This window comes from Lates calcarifer, linkage group LG21, assembly GCF_001640805.2.
Source record: "Lates calcarifer isolate ASB-BC8 linkage group LG21, TLL_Latcal_v3, whole genome shotgun sequence".
NCBI classification, from domain to species: domain Eukaryota; kingdom Metazoa; phylum Chordata; class Actinopteri; family Centropomidae; genus Lates; species Lates calcarifer.
In genome coordinates, this window is record NC_066853.1 from 20,006,945 (window position 1) to 20,031,895 (window position 24,951).

Genomic DNA, 24,951 nt, shown 5'->3' on the forward strand with positions numbered 1-24,951 from the left:
GGAGGAGATAGCAATTACAATTTCTGATGGGAGAGAGGGAGCGCGCCAGGAGCCACATTCATTCTTGGAATACGATCAGACTTATGACTGGAACATTTTTACAAAGCACCACTACACAAATGTCCTCTTAATATCATCACTGTGGTGCCTTATAGTTTCAGGCTCTCTATACACTTCCCTTTTATCCTCTTTTTGTCAGATTGCCATGGGTGACTATACATATAACGACATCATTAAGCTGTGAATTGTCCTCCTTATGCCAGTGTTTGATGAACCTCACCAGGCCTCAGCAGGTACATGGCAGCAATCTGCTGAAAAAAACCTGCTTCTGTTTAAATCCTGCATTGCTGCATTCTGTGACAGATTGGATTTGGAGTGGGCAAAGCCCGCTCCAGCTGGAAACTGCTCACCCTTTGGCCTCTCACCTGAACTTTTCCTGCTCTGGAATGTATGACTAACTTGTTCTATGGGAGACTGGTAACACTAGAGCCCACATGTTTTGGCTATTGAGTACAGCTGACGCTTACAATTACACTATTTTTCACACATTTGGATGGTCCGTGTGCTGAATTGCTATGTCACTCTACATATCGTTCACGTTTACTCAAAAAGGGCCACGAGCAGCAGTGAGAAAGTAATCAATTTTCAGGCCATAGCTTCAGCTGATCAGTTGCTTTTGCTCCATAAAAATGTTGCCAGATCTTTTCTAAGGGGTAACCACCTCCTGTTGAGAGCATGCATAAGAATCTGTTGGCTCTGCCTGAGGAATGAATAAGAAATAATCACATGCAAAGCACTTATTCTCTGTGTCCCCTGAATCCCATGAGACCTCTGACTGGCTGCACGTCTGAACTCTGTAGCACACAGAGCAACCTGCTGGGTAGAAGTTGCATGCAGCCAGGATTGTCAGGGAAATTTGATTCTCCGCGGGCTACCGGCTGACGTAAACGTATACTCCACAAAGCCTATCAAAGCTGACGAAGAGCTGCGTGCAGGCCTGTGGCTGTACTCTGTGTTTGAATGTACTCTACAGCAGAGGAAAAAACAAAAAACAATAGCTCATAGATCTGGTGCAGCTCAATGAACACTGGGGAGTAGATGTGACAAGAATGAAGGTTGCCGCCACCTGAGACAGAGCTGCAGCCACAAACAGCCAAGGTCAAGTCTGTCAGCTCAAATGTGCCACAGTGGTGGACTGACAGCACAGAGAGAGCCACTGCATGGATGGGTGCTTTACACTTATTGAAAATCAATAGCAATCTTTCAGTGGCAGCTACAAGACATATTTGAACAACAGCCTTTACTCAGTAGAGTTGGTTCAGATTTTATGCAGGTTTTCCACTGGTGAAAAATCAAAGGAGGTCAAAGGGTTATTTGATTTTATACTTTGCAGGTATTCTTTCGAGCTCTTGTGTTTCTTGATTGTGGTAACACCTCAGTGAAAGGAGGTCTTGTTTTTTCTGTAAGTGTTGGCCCTATTGCAATCTTGTTCTCTGTTGCTTTTGCGTTATCCTTTACTTAAGTTAAAAGCATATGCAGTGCCTGTTTTATGAACACAGGAAAAGAACACAGCTGTTAGCTGTACTGTATTCTGAATTACTACTTCAAAACAGGGCATTTCATCATGTGATAGTTTATGCTTAATTGCTTCAACCAGTTTATATGTTTCACACCTTGCTGTGCAGTAACTTGGGAGGCAGATTTTCCTCTGAACAACACGGTGTTGGTGTTAGTACCGGCACTGTTGGGAGGCTGTGAGAGCAGGAAGCAGAGAACTACTGGATAGAGTAAGTCTTAAGTCCCCATGCCTATTTCTGTTGGCAATCTACTGTTTATTCTACAACAAGGACAAAGCTCTCTGCATGTAGTACTGCCTATTGTGTGCAGCGTGGGGGGATTTCCAAACGATTACTTTCACAGGACGAAGTCACAGGCACAAGGGAATACTAGAACAACAGAAATTTGAGAATGTGCTAAAGAGCACAGTCGGAGGTTAGGCACAAGTATTTGTCAGTGAGTCCATTGTTTGTCAGCATTGCCGGATCACCTGATTTGTCCTCAACTCTTGTGGCATTTGGGCGCTTGAACTCCTCTATTCTGCGCTTGTCTTCACATTCTTCAGTGGCCCCTGTCCTTTGGATTTTTTGTTTGTTTTTGTTTGTTTTGTTTTTTTTAACTCTGGGTTTTTTGATGCCACTGACAATCCACCAGTGCATTGTGTACTGAAATGCTTTTGTTAGAATCTAGAACTTTTATTGAAAAGAACTGACCTGTCAAGTCGTACCAGTGTGTTTCCAAATTCCCAGAAATTCATGTCCTTGAAAATACGTTCCCTGCAGTAACTGAGTCATCAGGCACCAGTTATCTGCTACAGTTATACTGTCTTACTCGGGCTAATTGAATTTGAAGGTGTGTTGTTGGCTGCACATACAGTAGAAGGGCTTGGCTTCTGTGGAGGTTTTTGTGATAAAAATGATCCCAGCTCAGCATTATCGTACACAGTGTGGGGTTAACGGTGTATGCTCTCTAATCGCTTTGTTTCGCCGTCTACAACATTCACTGCTATCAGCACTACGGATAGTAATGTTTTGCAAAAACATTTCACCAAAACAGAGTGCAAACGTGATTAGGATGCTATAATGTAAAACTCATGTACTGAGAATGACATCTTCAATTTTTGATGATGCTTCAGCATCAGCATAAGAATCAGACAAAACGTTCTGACTGTGCGCCAGATGGCTCAACCTACCTTTATGTGTTAGGAGGTGACAGTCTAAATCCTGTGCGCTGAGTGCCTAAGGCTCCACAACAGGGAAATTGCATTCTGATCCAGTCCACTCCTCTGTGTGTTAGTGTTATACAACAGACTATTGTGTCTGGCATTTGCATTAGGGCCATGAAATTCAACCCACTGGCTTTCACTATGCAGCGCAATGAGACAACAGTAGGAGTTCTAGCTTATCTGTTGCCATGCTACAGCAAGATCACATTCATGCCCGGTCTTCAAAGCTACTTCACATCCTTTTCATTGAAATGCATCACAAGAAAAAAAAGTATGTGTGTGGCTACAAGAAAACCTATTTACTTTCTTTTGGTGTGTAGATTTGACGTGACTCTTAAGTACCAGAAGACAGAAAATTAGAGCAGCAGCAACAACCGTGGTGTGACAGGACAATCTGATGGACATGATAGTAATCACTGACTTTCAGGCAGCGAGTGTTGGGTACAAGGTGGGCCAACGTGCTCGCTATTGTGCAGCCGTATGTGAAGTAGTCCTCTGTGTATCCATCATTATGGGCAGTGAATCAAGCAAGCAGGCAGGGGCTGTTGAGAAGAGGCCCCCTGGGAGCGAGGCCTTGTTCTGTCACTACCGGGAGGGATGGCCAGATAATAATGGAGACATCATGAGGGCAGGAGATAGGCTTTCCTTTTCAAAGTGGAAGATGGTCAGAATTTGTAGAGCCCCATCACAACAGGCTCACAGCCATTGATTGGTCCCTGGCCTGTCTTAAAAAGGACAGCTTTAACAGCTCTTGTCGAAGAAAACAGATGCCAGTGCTGTTTGCCATCACAGAATGAAAGATACATTATACTTCTGAAAATAGATGACTGTCCTATTTTAGCAATACCTGACATCATTTGGGACACGACGGAAGAGGTTCACATGGGACCTGCAGTAATTTAGCATTTTTATCTGCCTGACAGCAGATGAATTACATTTTGATCTAATACATAATATGATTCATTGTTGGTGTGAGGTGTAAAAGCATAAAATCACTCGATCCTTATGTGAAGAAGTGCAGATGATTGCAAAGCATGTCCCATTTCTTGCAATGTATCGAGCTAAAACAACTGGTATCAAAGCATATTTATTTTCCAATATTTCTACCAGCTACAGACGTTCCCTCTGGCTATGGTCACAGATTACTTTTGACAGTCACTTTGAAAACTCTCAAAGACACTTCCAAAAATTAAGTTTAGAAGATGATCGTAGCCAAGTACAGCTTTTAAAAAATAGGTTACATCAATATCATGAATTTTAGTTTTCCGCTGCAGTCCCTGAGCCTTTTTAAAGTTAATAGCCTTGGCGTTATCAACGTAGGGGGGAGGGTACTGGAGTATTGAACACAGAGCAGGGAGAGTAACATCAACAATCTGCAGTGTTTACTGTGTTGGACCTTCACGTCTCCTTCATAAGTCAGTCGAGCTGACAGCTGTAGACTAACTTTTCCGTGTTTTGCTCTCAACAGAATTAGGTAAATTGTTTTACTTTGGAAACCAAACACATTCTTTCTCTGCAATGCTGGAAATACATTTTGCATTCGTTACCCCCTGCTGGCAAGGAGTTTAAAATATAATAGCTTTGTCGTGCTCTTAAGAGTGCATTTGGGTTCACTGTCAAATCCAAGCCAATTTAGGCTCCTTTTGAACAGTTGATGGAGTACACATTAGAAATGCAGCAGCAGCTGCTGAGTGACCACAACAGTGTGGTATTCATGCAGTGCCAGAGCAGGCAGGACAATGGTCTCATCCTGAAATATGTGTATAAAAATAGTGTTTGGACGTGTTTTATGACAGAAAGCCTCAAGTCTGGCAAATGTCATGTCAAATGGCTTGTAAAGATTTTCTTTTTACAATAGTCTATTGTTTGTTTCTTCTTCTTTTTTTTCTTTTTTTGGATCCATTGCTGCTTTCATAATGAAATATTTTTAACCAGCTGTTGAAGTATGTCCAGAATGTTTGTGATTTAGTGTAAAAAGTTTTCCTGCCTCACATTGCTTCAAGAGGATGTCATTGAGATGTGCCATTAGTGAAGTTTCTTTGTCCTCACTGCTGTTAGATTTTTCAAGTTCAAGCCAGCAAGCATCAATTACTTAAAAAGCACCTACCCTGACACTGTTATATCTCCTCTTGTCTGCAGAGAAGCCGCTGCCGCAGGGTCCCCCAGGTGGTGTTATCGGGATCCTTGGAGGTGTTGTTGCCATCGGACTCATCATTGGCGTGGCTGTTACTGTTTTCATGGTCCATCGGCGGCAGCAGAAGACCCGCACTGAGACAGATAATGACCTGTGAGTACCAAGCCTCTGACAGAGAATATTGCAGGGGGCTGGACAGGTGGGAAGATTAGGCATGAACTCTTGTCAACCCATGAGAGACAAACACTTTGAAAAGGACAAAACACTTTTATGGTGGTGGTGGTGGTGGTTTAATGTGTCCAGAGACAGAACATACTGCAAATATGACACTGCCTCCCTCTCATTCATTCTGAGAGCTGATAATAATACCTTCCTATTGGTCAACGTATAAAAAAAATAATCTAATTGCGCCCAGACTAAAGAAAAAGAGCAAGTTTATCTTCACTTACAACAGCAGATAGAATAGACGATTATCATTAAAGCAGCAGCTATTAAGTGGCTGCTTGATTGTAAGGTGGGCTGTAGTGAGCCCATTTCCCATTAAAACACTATTGTTTTAATCAGGACTGATTACAGGACCATGTGCTGAAGTCTCTTCTCAGGAAAGCTTCACCTCTCTTGGATCGTTACGATATCATCAGGAAGTGAAGGAGATTTTCCAGGAGATTGTTGAGTATGCAGTAGGTCCAAAGGTCGCGCTGTCTCTAAATGTTATTTGGAGAAACAACTGTGGAATTATGCAAATCAATTTTATTTGAAACGGCAACTAGCGGAACAAAGATTTGATGATTGGGTTTGGAAACATCTAAAATCCCAAGCAGCTCAGCATGGAACAGTGACGAGAGAGAGCAAACATGATTCAAATATTGATCTGCTTCCATCAAATCAGGTGATCGCTGAGGTAAAGTCTGAACCCTGTAAAAGCAATGTTTGTAGGTCATTTGAACTGAAAAATTACAATTCAGAATGCATTTTAGAATAAATAAGACTTCTTTCCTTGTATCAATTAAGCCAGGCAGATTGCTACTAAAGATTTAGGGACCCTCTACCTCTCCAACTTTATTTACTCTTGCCACTCCTCCTCTGGCCAACCAGGTAATTTTGTTCTGCCTGCAAACCTAGGGCCATGACAGTTTTGAACACTGCCAGCTGCTGCTTGCACACAGAGGGGAAAACAGAAGTTGCAGAGGATGCAGCTGAGAGAACAACAGGCAACAGAGCTGTGAAAATCCAAAATATCTATTTGTGTGAAGGTTATAAAAGTCTTTGCCATCTGTTTAGGGAGAATAATAAAAAAAAAGATCTGTTGTCAACGAAGAAGGAGACAAGCATTCAAGTTGAATCCTACTAATTGCCTTTGTCTAAAACACCTGGCCACGACAGATAGCTCAATGGTTGCCAGGGTTTCCATGATGCTCTTGGCTATACTGGATATATGAGATGCAAACCACATACCCATGGGAATGATGCTGCTGTGTGCAGGGGTTGGCTATCTTCCTTCCTGGGAGTATTACCAAAACAACTGCGGTTGGGGGTGTGCAGAATCTGGCTGAGGGTGCACATGAGCCTTTAATCAACTCGCATGATGAGATTATAATGCTTATTTTAGAGGTCCCCCTCCAGAATCTCGTAATTGATTTGATATTCAAAGCAGTGTAACGCTAACATCAAGCATCTACAAGATGCTCTGCCAGGTTTTCGGGCCTCTGCGACTCCTCCTGCTGCACATCTCGGCGCTCCTGTGGCGGCTGCAGGTCCTCCGTTGAGCCCGCAGAGACCTAGAAACCACACTGCCTCTACCTCTCAGGAATGCTTTTCAAGACAAATGAAGCACAGAGACTCTTACCTCTCCCATTGCTTTCTGTCTCTTTCTCCCTTCCTGCTAATCTATCTTTCGTTCTCACTCTGATGCCAAAGTAACTGCTCTCTGTTTCCCACTCCCCTCCCTCAGCATTGCTGTTGCTGCTGTTGCTGATAGTTGTGTGACACAGGCTCCAGAGAAGCCAGAGTCCCCCACAAGGAAAGTAGAGGCACCTGACCCCAGTCTTTCCCCTGCTGAACCCTGTCCTCCTGGATCCTCTGTTCTGTTGCCTGCATGTAATGGTGGCCTGCAAGTGACATACTTGAGCACACCATTGTGAGCACTGAAAGCAGCAAATGTCCATCGACACAGTCACTTAATAGACATTCACGTTGGACTTTAGGTCTAATGAACTTGAAATTAAAGCATTTTCTAGTTTTCTTTTGATAGAATTCAACAAATTGAACACTTGAAGCAAAATTCAAACATCTCTATTTGGTACATGACAAAAAAAGACATATCCAGCTCCATCAAATAAAGACAAAGCAGTTTGATAAAAAAAAAACAAACTGTGAATGAAAATTAAGCTTGATGGAAACAGCGCTAAGATAAATCAAACTTAATTAAAAGTATTAAGATAAAATATCCAGCTCCACTTAGAGTTTATCAGATTTTGCGAGCTTGGACAAAACAGAACAGAATGTTTTGATGAGATTGAACATACATATCAAATTGTTGATCGGAGGGAAATCCGTACGCTTATTTGAGGCTTTGTCTTTTTTCTTTTTTCGTAACCATTACATAAGCTGAAACTCAGTGATAATGTCTTTGTTAACAGACCACATCGTGCAACCTCTCTCCTCCGCCTCCTGCTCTTTCCCCTCCTTTTGTGTGCATGGATTGTCGTCAAATATGCATGACAAGAGTTACAGTTGTGTCAGTGCTGTTTCACTGTTGTTAGTGTTTCCTACTTGTAGCTCGGCATGTAATGCTTAATGTAGTGTAATGTGACTCAAAGCTTTAATTGTCTAGATGAACATTTGTTTCTGTTTTCCTGTGGCTTGTCATCAAACATGTTCAGTGTCTTATGAAGAAAATGTTTACTCTTACTTTTTTTTTTTTTGAAATGTCTAATTATGTGAATGCAGATAATTTGCAAGTGAATGTGTGGAGGTTTATTTTGATGTAGATAACAACTACGAGAAATTCATAGTTTTATATGAATGTCTGTTGTCAGGGTAAAGGGGAAGCATTTAGCCAGACTGTTTAATTCTGCATGTTGATGAGCCGTTAATCAACCCTGGGCATTTGATAACATGCCTGACTGCACCGCCAGTCACGCCTCTGTTTGCCCTCACAAAGCAGCACATGATGTGACTCAAAATTGGTCAATCCTAATATATCACTGGCCCTTTAGAGGCTGCACTGGCACAATAGTCAACTGATTATCAAAATAGATGGGCATTGTCAAAAGCGATGTTCTCAGAATAATGTGTTCATCGCTCTGTCTTTTGCCCCAGTGTGATGTATGACCTCCAAAATGCTGAAAAGCACTGCCAATCGTGGCGCCGTTCCCCTGCAAAATGAATTCGCTCGCTAGTGCTCCTGACGTGCAGCTGGTGTCGACACAGTTGCAGATACTTGCTGGTATAAATCACTTTGATGCCAACTTCCTGGCTGTATTTACCACAATATCTGAAGTGAATCACATGCAGGATGTAAAAGGATGTTGAGTTATGAGCTGGGTGTCAATGCTACCAAACAACATCTACGCTTTTGTTTTCTCAAGCGTGGATACAAATTCTTCCACCTTAGGGGCTGGAAATGGTTTTCCATGATTGAACTGTAGCACCATTGTGATTTTGGAGGACACTTTAAATTATTGATAGACTCTACGGCAAAGTCATATCGAAACAAATGGGATGTTGCAGTTATAAAATAGATGTTTGCTTTTGTAGCACGATTTGAGAAGATGACACTGGCAGACGTGATTTGTAGAGACATGATTTGATCTTGTGTACCCTTTGATTTATAAACTGGTCACCAGTGCTTTTTCACCATTGCTTTGTGGAGACCTTTAAAATGTGATAAATGGTCATTCATTTTTGGACACCTGCTAGCTTTAAGCTGTAACCAAAATAGGATTTTCTTTCTTGTCTTTCTGAGTCATCCAACGTGGACTGATATTATACTGCGTGTGAATTTGAATCAATCACTGTTGTTGTTTATGAGTAAAAAAAAAATGGTGCTTGGTTTCTCTGTAGAGAATGTTATACATGCAGTACAATGTCTATAACAATCACCTTTATTTTCATGTCATTTTGTATAGCAGTGTATGTAATCTAGTATCAATGCCTAAGGTGTTGAAAACGATTTGGAAACTGGCCGTGTGTGTATAATTGTAAAGTTAAATGTTCTAAAAATCTAAATCTTCTCCCAACAACAGAAATAGTTTTTGATAAACTTGTCAAAGGCAACAAACAGAAGTCATTTTGTTTCATTCTTGTTTTGTTCTTTCTTCTCTTGTGAGAAAAGAAGAAAAGCTGAGCTCTGCAGAGTAATTGTTGTTCGCCTTTTGAAAAGATTGGAGCGAGACAAAGCATGAAAGTAATTGCCTCCTAAAGATCAAATCACATTTATCCCATCTTGCAATTAAAAGTATCATTAGCATTTAAATTGCCAAATAAGATTGTGATCAACAGAAATCAATGAGAGTACCAAGGATCACCTCAAACACTCCACATTGTTTTCCATGAGCACGGGCTGTGGTCATATGGCGGTTCTTTCATCCAAACGCTTCTGGGGATGCAACACTTCACTTACTCTCACACGCAGTGGACAGGAAGAGTGTTTTCTAACTGTCACACTGGGGGACATCTTAACTCTGATTATCTGCAGCTCAAAAACTGGCACATTGCTGCAAAAAAATTCTAATAGAGAGGTCATTTTTTGCGAGTGCATTGTAAAAGTCATTTTCTTTGCTGTAAATCTTCCGTCACAGATTACTCTTCTCAGTTTAAGGATTAGTTATGTTTTCTCCTCGCTATCCCCCTTAAATCTCCCCTTAAGCTGCCCTGAGCCTTTTGTAGCCAACAGAGCGAGGAGGAGCGAGGTCTTCAAGGTGGATGTCTGAGTAGGAAACGGTGCAAACTTGAATGTAGCTTATGGTTCCCTGCCCAGTGCTTTCTGCTCCCCACAGGCTTGTGGTGCTTGTCAGCTTTCATTAGTGTCTTCCTCTCACAAAGCCGACGCCCACATGCTGCCTGCATCATATTCAGCTCTGAGGAAGTCTGCACGGAATCGCACAGCTGAGATGCACATGAGGTGGTCAAGCTGAGCTGATGAACATCATCATATCTGACTAATGACGGATGGTGCTAACGATAAGTGCAAAGTGCAGAATTAGTTGGATTGTAATGCATCAGGGAGAAAATGCAGATTACCAACCACAGATCTGCTGTGCTGAATATTTTACTCGCCATATGGCATAAGTATACATCATAGCAGAAAACAACATTAATAAATAATTAATGTTACACAGCCTACCAATCCATACTTTTGGGCTGATTTCTCTCTTGCACATCACATCTTTTTATTCCCAGTGAAAATTTTAGGTATTAAAAAGGTTATATCTATCTATCTATCTATCTATCTATCTATCTATCTATCTATCTATACACACACACACACACACACACACACACACACATATATATATATATATATATATATATATATATATATATATATATATATATATATATATATATATATATATTTAAGATCAAAGACTTATCTTATTTAGCTTGAAAGCAAGCTTTGCATAGAAAAGAAAAAAAAAAATCCTAGCTCTATGTTGTCCAGTATTATTCTGAACATTAGCTGAATAACACGACAGCTGTATTGAAAAAAAAAAAAAAAACTGATGAATTATTCAAACTGTAAAAACTGTTCCATTTCAGTCCAGCTTCAATTAGTTTGTCATATGCATGTTTATTTTGCACAACTAGAGTCTCATTCTGTGTCCCACATGCTACGTGCGAATTGTATGCTAGGTCTGGGCTTATTGTGTGATCACACTGGAGAAGAAGAAAAACAAGTACATTCAAAGTTGTTCACGTGCATACTGAAGTTGCACAATTTTTCAGTGCTGTATCAATGGACAATTTTCCCACAATGCATTGCTAAGGAAATGGAGATACTACTCACAGCTGGAAAACAAAAATGAAAACACACTGAGAACAATGTTCAGGCAGCTTTAGAAACATCTTGACAAATGAAAAATATTGTATCGATCTTAGGGGGAAATGCTTTGATCTCTCTTTGTAAATGTTCAAACCATCTTTATTGATATAATTCTCACCTACTTTTCTTCTGAGACAATATGGTGGCACCGTTCAAATCATATCAGATGGGACAAAAAACACAAGCAGACAGACAATCACACACACTGATCTGAATAACCTCTATGGCTGCAAAACCTCCTGGGGAGAGAGAAAACTGTAAAATTATTTACCAACCTGTCTATTGTTAACATTGATCACAGTTTACAGATTGCCTTCCTGGTTCAATTTCAGTCTACCATACTTGCCATAGCTGTGCAAACAGATTTGCAAACAAACTGAGGGATTAATAGCACATTGACCTTCAGTTCCACCTCTTCCCCTGATGAATTGATTTGGATAATCAGGCTAAACTATTGGCTTGTTTAAAATCTGGCTGATAATCTGACAGATTGTGTCTCGGCACATCAGATTTGTAGCCATGTTACAGTGTTAGCAGATCTCATCAATTACTTTGATGAGTTTACTGACATCATAAACTAAGAAAATCAAATCCAAGTAGGAATAAACTGAAATTATCCCTTAGATACACTCAAAGATGTATGCTAAATTTGCTTCATCTTTGAATATGCTGTTGATGGACGCCATAGTTCCACAGTTCAGTGCTCACAGAAAAGGGAAGAGTCGCTTACAGCTGGAAAACAAATTATAGATAGAGTTGAGACAGTTTTGAGAGCAAATTTGAAAACAAAAAATTAAGTTTTAAATCTGCGGAAAAAACATTTAGCTTTCCCTTTTTTGAGTTTAATTGGCAGTGGTTATAAGATACACTGGCACATCTCTTCTTTTATCACTTTTCTACCACAAGACAGTAAATTACATTAATGTCTTGTATATTCATATCAACAGTTTATTTTAAAGATTAGTACTTCATAGTTTCAGTCTATGGTATGGAATTGGGACATAGCTTCAGTCAGTGAGCACACACATACTGTATGTTTGTCTCGAAGCATGCGTGCCTGAGCACACAGCTGTACTGTATATTTGTGTGCTCTGCACACACACTGCTTCATCAAACACTGATGCCACTTTTTGCTGTGTTTTCCTACTATTGTGTCAACCAGTAGTGACAGTCTATACACTGATGGTCTCCTGAGGCTGCTGCTTGTTCGTAACGTGATTACAAATATAGCTGAATGTAATCAAGGGAGGGATGACATGGAGAAAGTGGTTCCTGTGGGGTGGTAGTCATGAGTTTCTTCATGTTTGGTCAGATCTAATAAACCAACCCCGCATATGGGACCCCAGCATAGTACTTATTTAAACAGGCTCCTTCACAAAATGTGCAATGAAATGCAATCATCGGGGGTCCCATGGGATCAAATGTAAGTTGAAAAATGCAGCAGGATCTGAATGCAAATGCATCATACATAAACATGGTATGATTTCATCCTGCTTGAACAAATCTGTCCCAACATGATGATGTGCAACTTGACTTGTCTTAATACCCAGTAAATATTGTATAAAATATGATGTGATGCCACATTTCTTTTTAACAAAATGACAATTAGGTCAGTGCACGGGATGTTCATCAGCTCTCTGTTTCAGCAAACTGAAGAAAAATCATGATTTGGATCTAAGTGTATGCACAGGGTAGACAGAGGCTGAAAATTACATTTTGTCTCATGCATTTCTTGAAAGCAAATGATCTTGTTGGCTGTCACAGCTTTTTATTTTTTTTAAGTTTTCTTCTGTATCGGAATCCAGTCAGTCATAAGCAATGGATTACAATATTTTATAATGAGCTCACTGCTGTACCTGCAGAAACCACATTTCCACAAGAATCATAATTATCTGTCTCAGAGAAAATGGATGCTCCCTCCTCTGAAGGCTCTGCGATGGAAGAGGTTATTGTAGACGAGGGAATGTGCTGCACGCTGCCTCTCTGTGTGTTTGCTGTGCCTCTGTGCTGCAGGCGGGCTGAAGAGGGTGCCACATGAATCTGGCAGTGGCACGGCAGCCCTGTCTGGAGACAAGGTGATACGGACTGGAAATAATGAGCGTGAAAGAAAGAGTTAAGAGGTGCACTCATGCACAAATTTTCTGCACATTAAAACGCTGGCTTGGCCTTGCGGAAAGGTCATGTTATTCAATAAGGACGTGAACCAGTGCGAATGGGAGGCAGGAGGAGCCGGAGATAATGCATGTAGGTACACAGCTCAGTGTCTGTGCTCCACTTCATTATCTTTGATCACTCCTGATATCATGTCAGAATATGGCAGATGACATCTGACTACCAGCATGTTTGAGGGAAGGGGTTTTCTTTGTAACGATTTCGTAGCAACAACCCTTCTGCTTCCTTGTCTGAAATAATTATCTGCATGCACTTCAAACAATTTCACCATCAAGCTTTCAATTACTGATGTCTTTCCTGTTCACAATTTAATTTTCTTTTTATTATCATATCAACAACTGTGTGCTGGAATGGCCTTCATCTCCAGTGAAAATTTCTTTGCTGGTTTGTAGAAAATAGTTGTTTACTGTCCTGTTAATAGTGGCATGTAAATGAGAACAGGTGTTCAGTTGTTGAGGCTCTGTTCTTCCCCAGGTGTGTCAACAGAGGGGCAGGTTGAGCATGCACTGGGATTAGGGGATGTTAGTACAAGGGATCCAGAGAAAGGTGGAGAGCAGAAGTTGCCTGCTGAGCTCCCTGAGTCACATCTTAGGACGACATGTCAAACAAACAGTCGCTGCGCAGTAGGCAGGGTGTTTGTGCGCGTTGCACTCTGGATGAGGCTCGATCCACCCTGAGGACTTGACTCACACATGCCCTTCTTCCTGCTCCCCCATACCCCCTCCATCCCTATCTCCTCACCTCAGTGTCCAATTACAGCCCACTCTCATTAGCACAGTGTCTCTCCAGCGAGAGCCTTTGAAAGGGCAGGGGGAATGGCTGCCGCCGCAACAAAGCCACCAACACGAGATCTATCAAAATCCAAGGAAAGAGTGAAAAAGGCAAGTGCAGGCAGGACTTCTCATTATAGAGTGCTGTAGAAGGTGAGGGACGTAAAGAGTGGCGATCCCTTACTGTGCTGAGTGTCATGTTATCTTTTCACTCTCTTAACAGGACCGACCTCCCACCCGCCCACAAACCGGCCCCTCCCCCGCCGAAAAAGAAGAACAGTGACATGAAGGGACACTTGACATCTGATGACATCCAGGTAAGATCCTCCCTCTCCTCCTTCTCTCTTATTCTTATCTTCCCTGGCTGATCTGACACGAATTCTCAGAACTCTCCAGATTCCTGTGTCAAATATCTGTCACTGTGTCACAGTGTCACAATATCTGAGTGGAACATTTGTAATTTATTTTAAAAGCATGAAAAGATGTGAGAAAACCAAGTTAGAACATGCGCAATTACATTCATAACACAATTAAAAGAGCCCTAATGAGGCTTTTTCCCCCCCTCAAAATGCTATTTTATTCAATATCAGCTGGACTTCATGGTTGGTATTGGAATTGTATTTATGGCTGAGGTGGAATGACAGCATAATGAAATGTCATTTCAGTGACAGGTGGCTATTTTTTAACATGTACAGTATTTCTCATCTTACAAAGCTGTCTGAGTGTTTCTCATCCTCCTCTCTGGACTGGCGCTTGTAACAGAGTTCCTCCAACAATCCAGTTACAGTACAATTAACTGAGAGTGCTTGAATATCAAAATATAGAAGTGTCTTGTTACCAAGCAAAGCCAGTAACATGTAGCGTAATTACCAATCTGACACTAATTAATTAGTAAAGTAGTGGTAAGAGGGTCATTTTTGGCACATCGATATTGACCTTGCACTTATTAATATTAAATAGAACCTTGTTGTTTTTGCTGTGAAGCAGTTTTTGTTTCTGTGTTGAATACTGTGTGAATGTGGCATTTGGTACTAGCCACTGTGATTCCTCATAGGCCATGCTTTATGCAGCATAGGTCTGATCATTGCATGTGGAGTCTGTATATTGTATTGATTAATTCTGTTATATTTATACCTTACTAAATGTAGTATAGATTATAAAGTTGCACTTAAGTCTAAGACACAGTTTCTCAGCAGTGTTTGTCTTTTTAACCCCGAGACATGATTTCATAATCTAAATGAGCAGTTTTGTTATTAATCAGGGACAAAGTGAAATGTCAACACTGAGTGGATTAGTGAGTGGGGATCTACTGCTATAACAATTTTCTCAGATCACTGATCTGGGCTGAAGAGGGAAAACACTCATTGCTGCTGCAGAGACCTGTGTTTGATCCCTGGCAGTGATAGTTTTGGGACGAACAAAGTCATCATTGTAAGCAGGTTTTGAGTATATAGTGTGTTCACAGTGGAAAAGTGACAGAATCAAGTGTACTCATAACAGTGATTATGCATACTAAAAAAAAACTATAGATTTTTGAGTTTGCTGGACACTATTCTCCCGCAATGTAATGCACAATGTTTCTCACAGCTGAAAAAATGTGGATGGTGAGGAAACAGCTCTAGGAACATGTCAGGAAACAAAAGATAACAACTGACCTTATAGAAAAAAAAACCAACATTTTCTGTCTCATTGCTACATTTGATTGTCAGTGTCATCCTAAAGCCACAGTTTCATTGCCTATGCACAGCGAGCATACTGCATAATGTTTGTACAACTCAACTAAGTATGTAGATTTCTTGTATATTAGCTGCAAAAAAGTGTCCTATAAAGATTAGTATATAGTGTATGCATTCAGTGTGTATAGAATTAGGACACGGTTTATGTATCTTAGAGAGGAGATGCATAGCTGTTCACAGTGGAGTTAATGCATAACACATAACCTCAAACCTGACACATGCCTATTGAATTGGCATGGGTCAAAAATATATTCCCAAGTCCCTCTGGATATTTGAAATCTCATTTTCTGTAGTCACACCAACTCTGCACACCTCCCTTGATGATTGGTATGTGCGACCAACATTTTAAACCAGCTGGTGTGGTCCCACAGAACAATATTCTTTTGTCAGGCTTGCATGAGAACACGGGCTTTCACTACAGTGTGCTTTCTTTAGTTTGGTCCTCAGCACAAACTACAGTCTAGGAGAGGAATGGCAACTCTCATAAGAACCAAAGCACAGTAGGATGAACACACCAAAGGTTGTGGATAGCGTGCAGAGGTTGCAGTGACCTTTAGGGTTGTCAAGGGCTATAGTATAAAATAAGTGGCTGCTCCAAACTGGGGAGATAAAGTGGAAAAAAAAAAGAGTTATTAGAATGTGAATAATTGAAGGTTCACCTAACCACCGAGTTGGCCTACGCGTATCAGCACTGCTGAGATTTTAAATCCAACTTTATGATAGTCTTTATAGCTCCAAGGTCAAACTCCTGGACATCTGAGCAGAGAAAGTAATGGAGAGATGGGAAAGTAATGTGCTCTCCTCCCTACACAACTACTGCACAGGAGTACTTGAGTAAAACACCTAATGTCCAGCTCACTGGTGATTAGTGGAAAGATGGGGCTGTAACAGACACTTTACGGGATTTAATGTGTTGTGTTTTATGGCCGTGGTTGCTTTTAAACAAGATGCATGCTCAGCAAGCCTGCATCTGGAAAAATAAAAGTAAGCACAGTAAAAAAAAAAATAATTCTATATATCACAGCAGGTTCATGACATGATGGGTAACATATGCATAAATAAACAATAATCACTGATGCGTAAACAATAACCATCGCTTTTATACGAGTAGGCATGTGCAGAACAAAATATGTAGATTAACAGACCAAAACATTTTTAAGGTTCAACCTCTCTGGCTTCTCAGAATTTATGGCTGTAATTCACTTTGCAGCAGGTCATAATGTAGCAATGGCTGCTCTTTCAACCTCTGAGCTACAACTTAAATCATAAATCAGGGGGGTGTCTTTAGTCCCGCCTTCATTCCTTCAGCTAGACATGCTCCTGCCTGTCAATCATCTTGATGAGGTGTGTCTTGAAATAATCAGCATCAGGCAATTTGTAATGATAACACAGTTCTATTTACTGTTCACTATAGCCGCTTCAGGTTTAACTTTAGTAGACTTTTTCGAATGCTAAGAGGACACAAAGTTACCATACTGAGTTTGTTCAAATACTTAAGGGGGTTGCATTTCAAATCACTCACGATGTGTACATACAAAATGATGAATTTCTTCAAAATAAGGAAATAGAAGATAAAGATAAATCATTACTTTCAAATTTACAAATTTACTGCTTTCTGATAATGTTGTTTTTGCTATGGCTGCTAGACCCTCAGCTCAGCTCTGACCACAGCCATCAGTCCAAAACACCATGAATGGAAATGAAAAGCCAATTTCAGAAGAAGTTTGGACTGAGGCACACAAACATACACACAGACAGGTAATGGCAGATGTAGTGTATCCTATTATTGAAATTGGAGCCTGAGAAAGTTGGATATTTCAGCTGTATTTCAGGATAGGTTGCTAGGTGACTTGACTGGCCTGAAGAAATTGGCAGCATCACGGTTTCATCATTGCCCAATGCACAGAGCAAAACGCAGCCAAAGTATAAACATCTGCACCGGCTTCATCACAAACACTCTGTGTATGTTGCTTTGAGATGGACTCCGAGAGCCAAACAGAAGACCACTATCCAGGAGGCCGATGTCTTTATGTTCCCAACAGACATTTCCTCCAGTTAACTGCATATGAAGTTTGTGGCTTAGCTCACCATTCAACCACTCAGCCATTAAATTATTTTGATGTAATATGAAAGGAAAAGCTCCTAGAAACCAATATTGACTGGCATTCAACAGCTTTTTAAAAAAATAAATAAATAAAATTGAATGCAAGAAAAACTGGGATCAAATAGCATTTGGCGGACTTGATTACTCAAAATGAATGGCACAGATGTATGAAAAGGAAATGAATTGTTCAGCATCTATTATATGAATCTCGCATTTATTACGTTGATAACTTAATTGTACTGAACAACTCTGACTTCACTTTTATTCCCTTTCACTGTGCAATGTGCAGGTCTGACAAATGTTAAATGAAGGTTTTGAGAAGGTTTTATGTGCCATTACGAACGAACAAGTTCCATCATGATATGACAGGATTGTCGAGCCTGGTGTGAATATCTCACTTTAAAAACCCTTTAAAGGTACTTTGCTGTCTGTGGCATCAAACTTAGCTTTGTGATCATGACAGAGTTTGACAGATCAATTAGGAGAACGCTGCAGGGGAAGTTTAAGACCGGTGACCTGTTGAAAAGAAAAACTTTAGAGGAGCACCTTGCCAACCCCCCACCCCCCCAACTCCCAGCTCTACTGACACACTGCTTACGTTATACTGCAGAAAACCATCTGCTGAACCTTGAATTTTAAAGAGGGAACCTTAGAGATATAGCATAGCCCCAAACTAGTCTTCTGAATGGTAAAAATTAAATAAATAAATAAACACAACTGTCATTGAATGTTGTCATCTCTTTTATTTTCATGCCTCTTTCAAAAAAAAAAAAAAAAAAAAAAAGAGAGAGCCTTGGGTTGCAAAAATTGTCTAAGTGCAGTTTCATGGTGTGACTCATGTTGTTTTGAGATATATATATTATTTTTTTTTAAAAAGAGAAATAGGATTGGTTCCATCATCTTTCACCCTTCATGTCTTTTCTAATGTGCCCTGCTCTTTTCTAACATGAATGGCTCCCTAATTTCCTGCTGAATTTTAAAAAATGTTGTTCTATCATCAAAACCTCTTTAGTTGTGTTAGATAGACATTTATATAAAATAAAGCTATGCAATAACCACTTCCTTATGAAAGTGAGTTACTGTGGTTCAAACACTGTCTTCAGTGTGACATTTTAAATGCAGTTTACATCTCCTGTTTGTTGTAATGTTCAATACTTTGAAATTCTTTCTACTGAAATAGTAGCCTATGTATCCTTTATAAAGCATATCACTTGGTTTTCTACAGAGAGCAAATAACATTTCACACATTAAAGACTCAGTCGTCTTTTTTAAATTAAAAATTTCCACATCTCAGACTATCAGCAGTCCAGTTTCAGTTCCTCAAACACTGAGATATTCCTTGAGAATATGACAAAGCCAAGGCACAATTATAGAAAATCTCTATTCAAAAGCGTCTTTGCTATGGGATGAGTCCAAATTTAAATATTTCAGCTCAGCAATATCAAACCATTGACAGAGACCTGTAAACACCACACTGGGATTTTACATCAAGTCAGTCTGTGAAGCTGTTGAAAATAGTTTCATGTATTTTCATGTTTTGTTTTTCTTATAAAAAGAAGGCAGTGACAAATGATTTTATTATTTATTAAGCAGGATTATTATTTATTGAATACAATGTATTTATTCAGAAGGAATATATAAAGATGGCCTCACTGAGCTCCATCCACATACCGACAGTATGTGTTTGCTAAGCTGCCGCATATCTGTTTTGTAATCATATGTCACCTTCATGTATGAAATGTAACTACCATTCCCCATTACTGCAGCTAGCTCTTGTGGCTTTAAAGTAGCTTTAGCATTTCTGCCCCACTATTTCAGAAGTTTGCATCATACGTTGTGTGATATGGAAGCGATTAATTAGACAAAATAATTCTGATGCACCGAGAGATCAGCAGAGTGGCGAAAGTTCAAACTGGTGTCAACTGTACTCCTTCCTTTTCCTTGTCAGGTTTCAGCTCTCATTTTTGTTTATTACTACTGAATACAAATGTGAGCAAATGAAGCTTAAAAAAAAAAGGATTTCAAACATAAAATTGTGTTGCCGTTAATATAGAATTTTCAGTTATGGGCAAATGGCACAAATTAAACTTGATGAGGATTGTAGGGCAGGTTTACCTGCCTGGTTTGTGGAGTTTTGGGGCTCATTCTGAGTCTTGCTGAGCTCTTGGTGTTTCCTGTAGGTGGTTCATCTCGACAAGGAGGAGGAAATGCAGAAGCTTCCTCTTCAGCCTCCTTATTACGACATGGCGCCCTCTGAGTCGACCCCCTTCACTGATAAGCCGGTGAGTAGGTTCAAAGGAGCTTTCCCTATGACGGGGTCATCCACAGCCGCTGCCTTCAGCCAGCAGTAATTGCTGGTGAAAGGGTGAACTTTTCTGTGCCATTATGCTTGGAGCTTTTTTGAGAATTGATTTACAAATTAAATGCAGTGCTACGATGCCTCTTGAGTGTCACTGAGGATCTTTGATGTTGCTGCTTCTTCTTTGCTTGCCTGTTGTTAAAAGTGGATGGGAGGCTCTAACAAGCTGACCAGTAAATCCGCTGGGCTCCTTCGCTAAGTTCCTTATCTCATCATTTACATCAGCACCACTCACTGTCTATCTAAACCTGAGCTGGATGATGTCCCCACTCTGCCCTCTGCCTAACTTCCCCTTCACTTCCTCTAATCCATTGTAATTACTTGTGTGTTTGCATGGCAACCATATGCAGATAAATTGAGGTGTGATGGTCTACAGTATATCATCACCCCTGAGTATTAACTGTTGACTATAAAGTGTTTGCTTTGTTGTATCAGATGCCTGCTAACTGTGGTGAGCCTCCCTCAGTGGAACAGACGCTTGAATGTTTTGGGGACTTTATTTGCTTTGGCTGGAGTCTTGGCTTTGAGTTAAAGAAAATAAAACTCTTTCTGACTTTTTAGACAATGTGTGTGCATGTCTAAGCCTGTGTTTGGTATGCGTGTGGAAGCAGGAATAAAAAAATCCTTTCAACCGTGTCTCACTGTGGTAGATGTGAACGCTTGCTGTGTCAGACATACAATAGCCAACAGGAACAATCTGCTTTAAATTAGCATTATTGTTGCCACCTGCATTGCTAATGAAAGAATGCCATGTGGGTGTTGGATTCCTGAATTAACTATCAACAACCATACATTTTAAAATGTTTTGTTACAAGTTTTTATATAAGAGTAATCACATCACTTTGTCAGTCTAATTTCAGATCAGCTTAATTGTTTTAAATAACTCATTCAAAACCATGTCAGAAGTTATAATCATGAGTTAAAGTTTTTTCTTTCAGTCAACAAATGCCATGAAAAACAGAAACTAACAATGAACACTGCTAAAAGGTTTATCTGTGTATCCAAAGCCTGATGTAGCTGATTCCTCTGTGTCATAGAGCTCCATTGTTGTCCTAAAACTATTAATTATTAACACATCAATGGGCCACATTGTAGCACTTGATAGCTTGTTGCCTCATCACCAGTGACTGCAGCAGCTGTAGTTTATTTTGAGTCAATCCCACATACACTGTCCTGCTGCCAGAAATACTCACTAGAGCAAATAAAATGTGTATTCATCCACTTTTAATAAGTAGCTAATCTATATATTTGAGGCCTGCTTTTAAAGATGATTATCTGCAGTAGGAGAAAATGGACATGGGGTGAGAGCCACAGACTAAGCTGGGAAGTCAGAGAGTACTGAGAAATGCATGCATGTTTTGGTCTTTGCATGGGATTTGTTGACAATAAGAAATACATAGACCATCTGTCTTGCTATATATTTAAACTTATTTCCTCCACAGATCAGAAAAGTGAATGAACTTAAATTTAACTGTCAACTCAGGTCTTTAAGCTGAATTCAATAGCTTTTGTTACAGTGTGGAGTGACAGTGTAAAGTGCATTTCATATTTGGCTGAACTTCTGGTCTGCTGAGTAACTTGAACTGGCCTAATGTTCATTGCTGCCTGTTGCTCTCAGTAAAAAGTTGCTTCTCTTAAATGTGAAATTGATGCACAAACCTCTGGCCTAACTTCCTCTTAAATATCATCTAAAATGGAAAACTATGCTCCATAACTGTTGTGCTTTACTGATGCTGCTGATGAACTACATGCTCTGTGTTTCATATATTATCTTGTCAGCCAAGCTTTTTAAAAGTTCTGCTTTGCATATTTGGTGTGCTTTTTAAATGACTCATCTTTTTTCACCAAACTTGCAGGAATGACTCAATTACTATCACTCTTTTCCCTGGACGAACTGATTTTGATTTTCTGTGTAGTTCTTCAAGGATATTAAACCATCATCTTCAGTTCTATGCTCAAAGGAACCAGATGTTTAATTCTGATAATCCTTGGACACTGAGGGTAGATTTTCCTTAGATTTATTTCTTATCTCTGGTAACATTCCACTTAAATCGAAGTTTAGGGCTGCTCTTAAGATGAATAGGGTACAAGTGAGGTTTTCAAAACACTATTTGCGAGAGACATGCATTGACTGCTGAGCGTCAAGTGTTACTAATGATGATTCTCTAGGGGCAAAACACTATCTGCCAATTTTGAATGCGATGTGGCTGTAATTTTCCCCCTGATTGCACTCTGGTCATGACAAATATTCCAGATATTTAAATATCCAGCGAGTGCAGAGTGTGAGAGGTTGAGAAATATGTAATGGTAGAGAGATTGCACAGTAGATTTAAATTATTAATGTGAAACTTTGTAAAAGCTTCAATCATTTCTATGTAATCCTTTCTCAAATGGAAATGGCACACACTGATGCAATGGGAGGACAACAGGTATCATCCCATTGGATTTCCTCCCTCACACCTCCTTACCATCCATCCTAAGATGCTGTATAGGTGGATACAGGATAGCTGACATCTCTGCTTTGCATTTACTTTGTCATAACCCCCTCTTTTGCTCCATTGATTTCATTACCAGGAAAAAAAAGCAGGCAGACTAAAAGGAGAGGCACCACCATTTGATTCAATCACTGACTTCCTCATGCAGTCATTTCTGCTCTCAGAATATAGAAACGCCGTGCAGCAGCAAACTAGATTCTGCAGTTTTTGCTCCCTCAAAATATAGCCAGCGAAATGAAAGATTTGTTCCGTTATTTTTTGACTTCTGTCATCATTCGCCGTAATTCTAGTTTGTCGGTAATACAAACATCAGTGCAGTCTGATTCCCATTTGTCCTCCTCTGTGCTGAAAGAACCACTTTGTTTGCCTTTTCATAAAATGACATGTTATTCCATCTTTAGTGTCCATCTCTGGTCAGTTTATTCAAAACAAAGTAACACTGAATAAATCTGTCAGTTCTCTGGCCAAATAAAAAAAAAAAAAATGTTCATCATAACCACTTTAAAGAAGAGGGAGGGCAGAGGAAATCAAAACCTCATTTACTTTAATGTAGCTGTGTTACCTTTTCTATTTTACACCGTCTTTCAAGGCTATGTCAACATTTCATATCAGTTCTTAAATACATTTAAATGTATTTCCCACAGTTTATACATGTTCCTGTCTTGTCAATGTCTGAGTGCCTTTGACTCTCCTCCATGAACAGAACATGACAACCTCAGAAGTATTTTTGGAATTGGATAAGCAGCGGCCAAAGTTTTCATTGTCATTTATTGATTACCCCATTAAGGTCATTTACTCAATCATCCACTTGGCCAATTGCTCATCGAGTCAATCAGTCAGTCAATCACTGGGACTTGTTTTTGTGCCCAGTGGTCAAATGCTGGTTGAATGAAGGTCTTTGTCTGTGTTTACATGCACGCTGACATTCCAACATTAAAGCAACCACTCTAGCATGTCCATGAATGTGCTTACAGGCTGTGTAAATACTTCCATGTGTTGCACAGCCATAATTGGTGAATTCATAGTGATCATAACATGAATTACTGTCCTCATAGTTATAGTTTTTGAAAGATTGTGTGGACATGCGTTTACTATAATCCAAGCATTAGGGCTGCAACACATTCCCAATATGTGTTTGGTTTGTTTAGTTACAGTGATTGTTTTTGTTTAAATCCAGTTTTCATGCCCATCATCTCTGAGCATTGCATAATTTCTGAGAAATGCACACAAGCAACAGAATCATAGAAAAAAATGAAATAAACATGTTGTAACTGAATCAAAGCCTCTTTCTGCTGTGAAGGCAAACTCTTGAATTGAACCATACAATGTGTCGAATGTCATTATGTGCATGTAAACAAAGTGTGAGTTCTTCTCCATCTCTAACATTTTATGTATGGCCTTATATTAATCTTTGTCTGTCTTTTACAATTTTCTGTGTAACATCTCCATCTTTTTGTTGGCTCATCACGCTCAGTCTTAATCTGATATTTTGTTTATATGTTCCATGCTTACACATTTTTCTTTGCCTTCCTCTCGAACACCGCTGCTCACAAACTCAAAATGTCCCCATGACCATCAGATCTTCAGTTTTTTTCTCATCTGTCTCTGTCCCTCTCTCTCTCTCTCTCTCTCTCTCTCTCTGTCTTCCTCTCTCACTCTCTCTCTGTGTCAGGCTATCTGTCTTTCTCACTCTCCTATTTTTGGCTGCCTCACTCCTCACACACCTTTCGCCTCTCTTGTCTCCAGAACTCTGGCCACAAGGACTGTGATGTCCAGTATGCGGAGCTGGATACTGCAGCTTTGGCCTCTTCTCCCAGCCCACGAAGCTCTGCTCACACTGGCCCTGGGGACCTTGTCGAGTATGCAACCATCCAGCCTAGCTCACACTAGCGCATGCCATTATAGGCCTTTCCCCCTCAGACTTTGGCCTCAAGGTACACAGACTGATGCACTCCTTCCCTTCGTTCACCCCCCCTTTTACATGCACCGACCTCCCTTTATACGCTCCACATGGTTCCCTTGTCTACCTTCCTCTTTAGTCTCGGCCGTCTTTTGATTTCCCCCTCGCTGCTCTGCAGAAAGTTTGAGGCGGATATATTTTTCAGGACTATTATTCTCACACAATATAGCACTCATGGCAGAGACGTCCAGTTTGACGCAGCAGAGAAACAATGAAACCTAAGAGTAGCTTGCACATTATCCCTGAGAGATCAGCCATATAAATGCTCTATTATTTTCAGAAAATGTCATGTAAAATATGACTCAACGGCAAACAAAAAAGCATTTCTTTTGAAATACTTCATCTTCCTTTTGTCTTTATATGCATGAATCTTGATTGTAGAGAAATCTGTAC

At 40.1% G+C, this 24,951-nt stretch overlaps 1 protein-coding gene across 1 annotated transcript in view; it reads left to right on the forward strand.

Annotated features, from left to right (window-relative positions):
* The window catches only part of LOC108876109 (uncharacterized), a 49,590-nt gene extending 25,064 nt beyond the window's left edge, over positions 1-24,526 (forward strand). The window contains exons 3-6 of the mRNA XM_018665425.2: positions 4,922-5,069; positions 14,128-14,221; positions 19,925-20,026; positions 24,345-24,526. Coding sequence (XP_018520941.1) covers positions 4,922-5,069; positions 14,128-14,221; positions 19,925-20,026; positions 24,345-24,488 — 488 coding nt within the window. The 3' untranslated portion in view covers positions 24,489-24,526. The remainder of the gene's footprint in view (positions 1-4,921; positions 5,070-14,127; positions 14,222-19,924; positions 20,027-24,344) is intronic.
* The last annotated feature ends 425 nt before the right edge of the window (positions 24,527-24,951 follow it).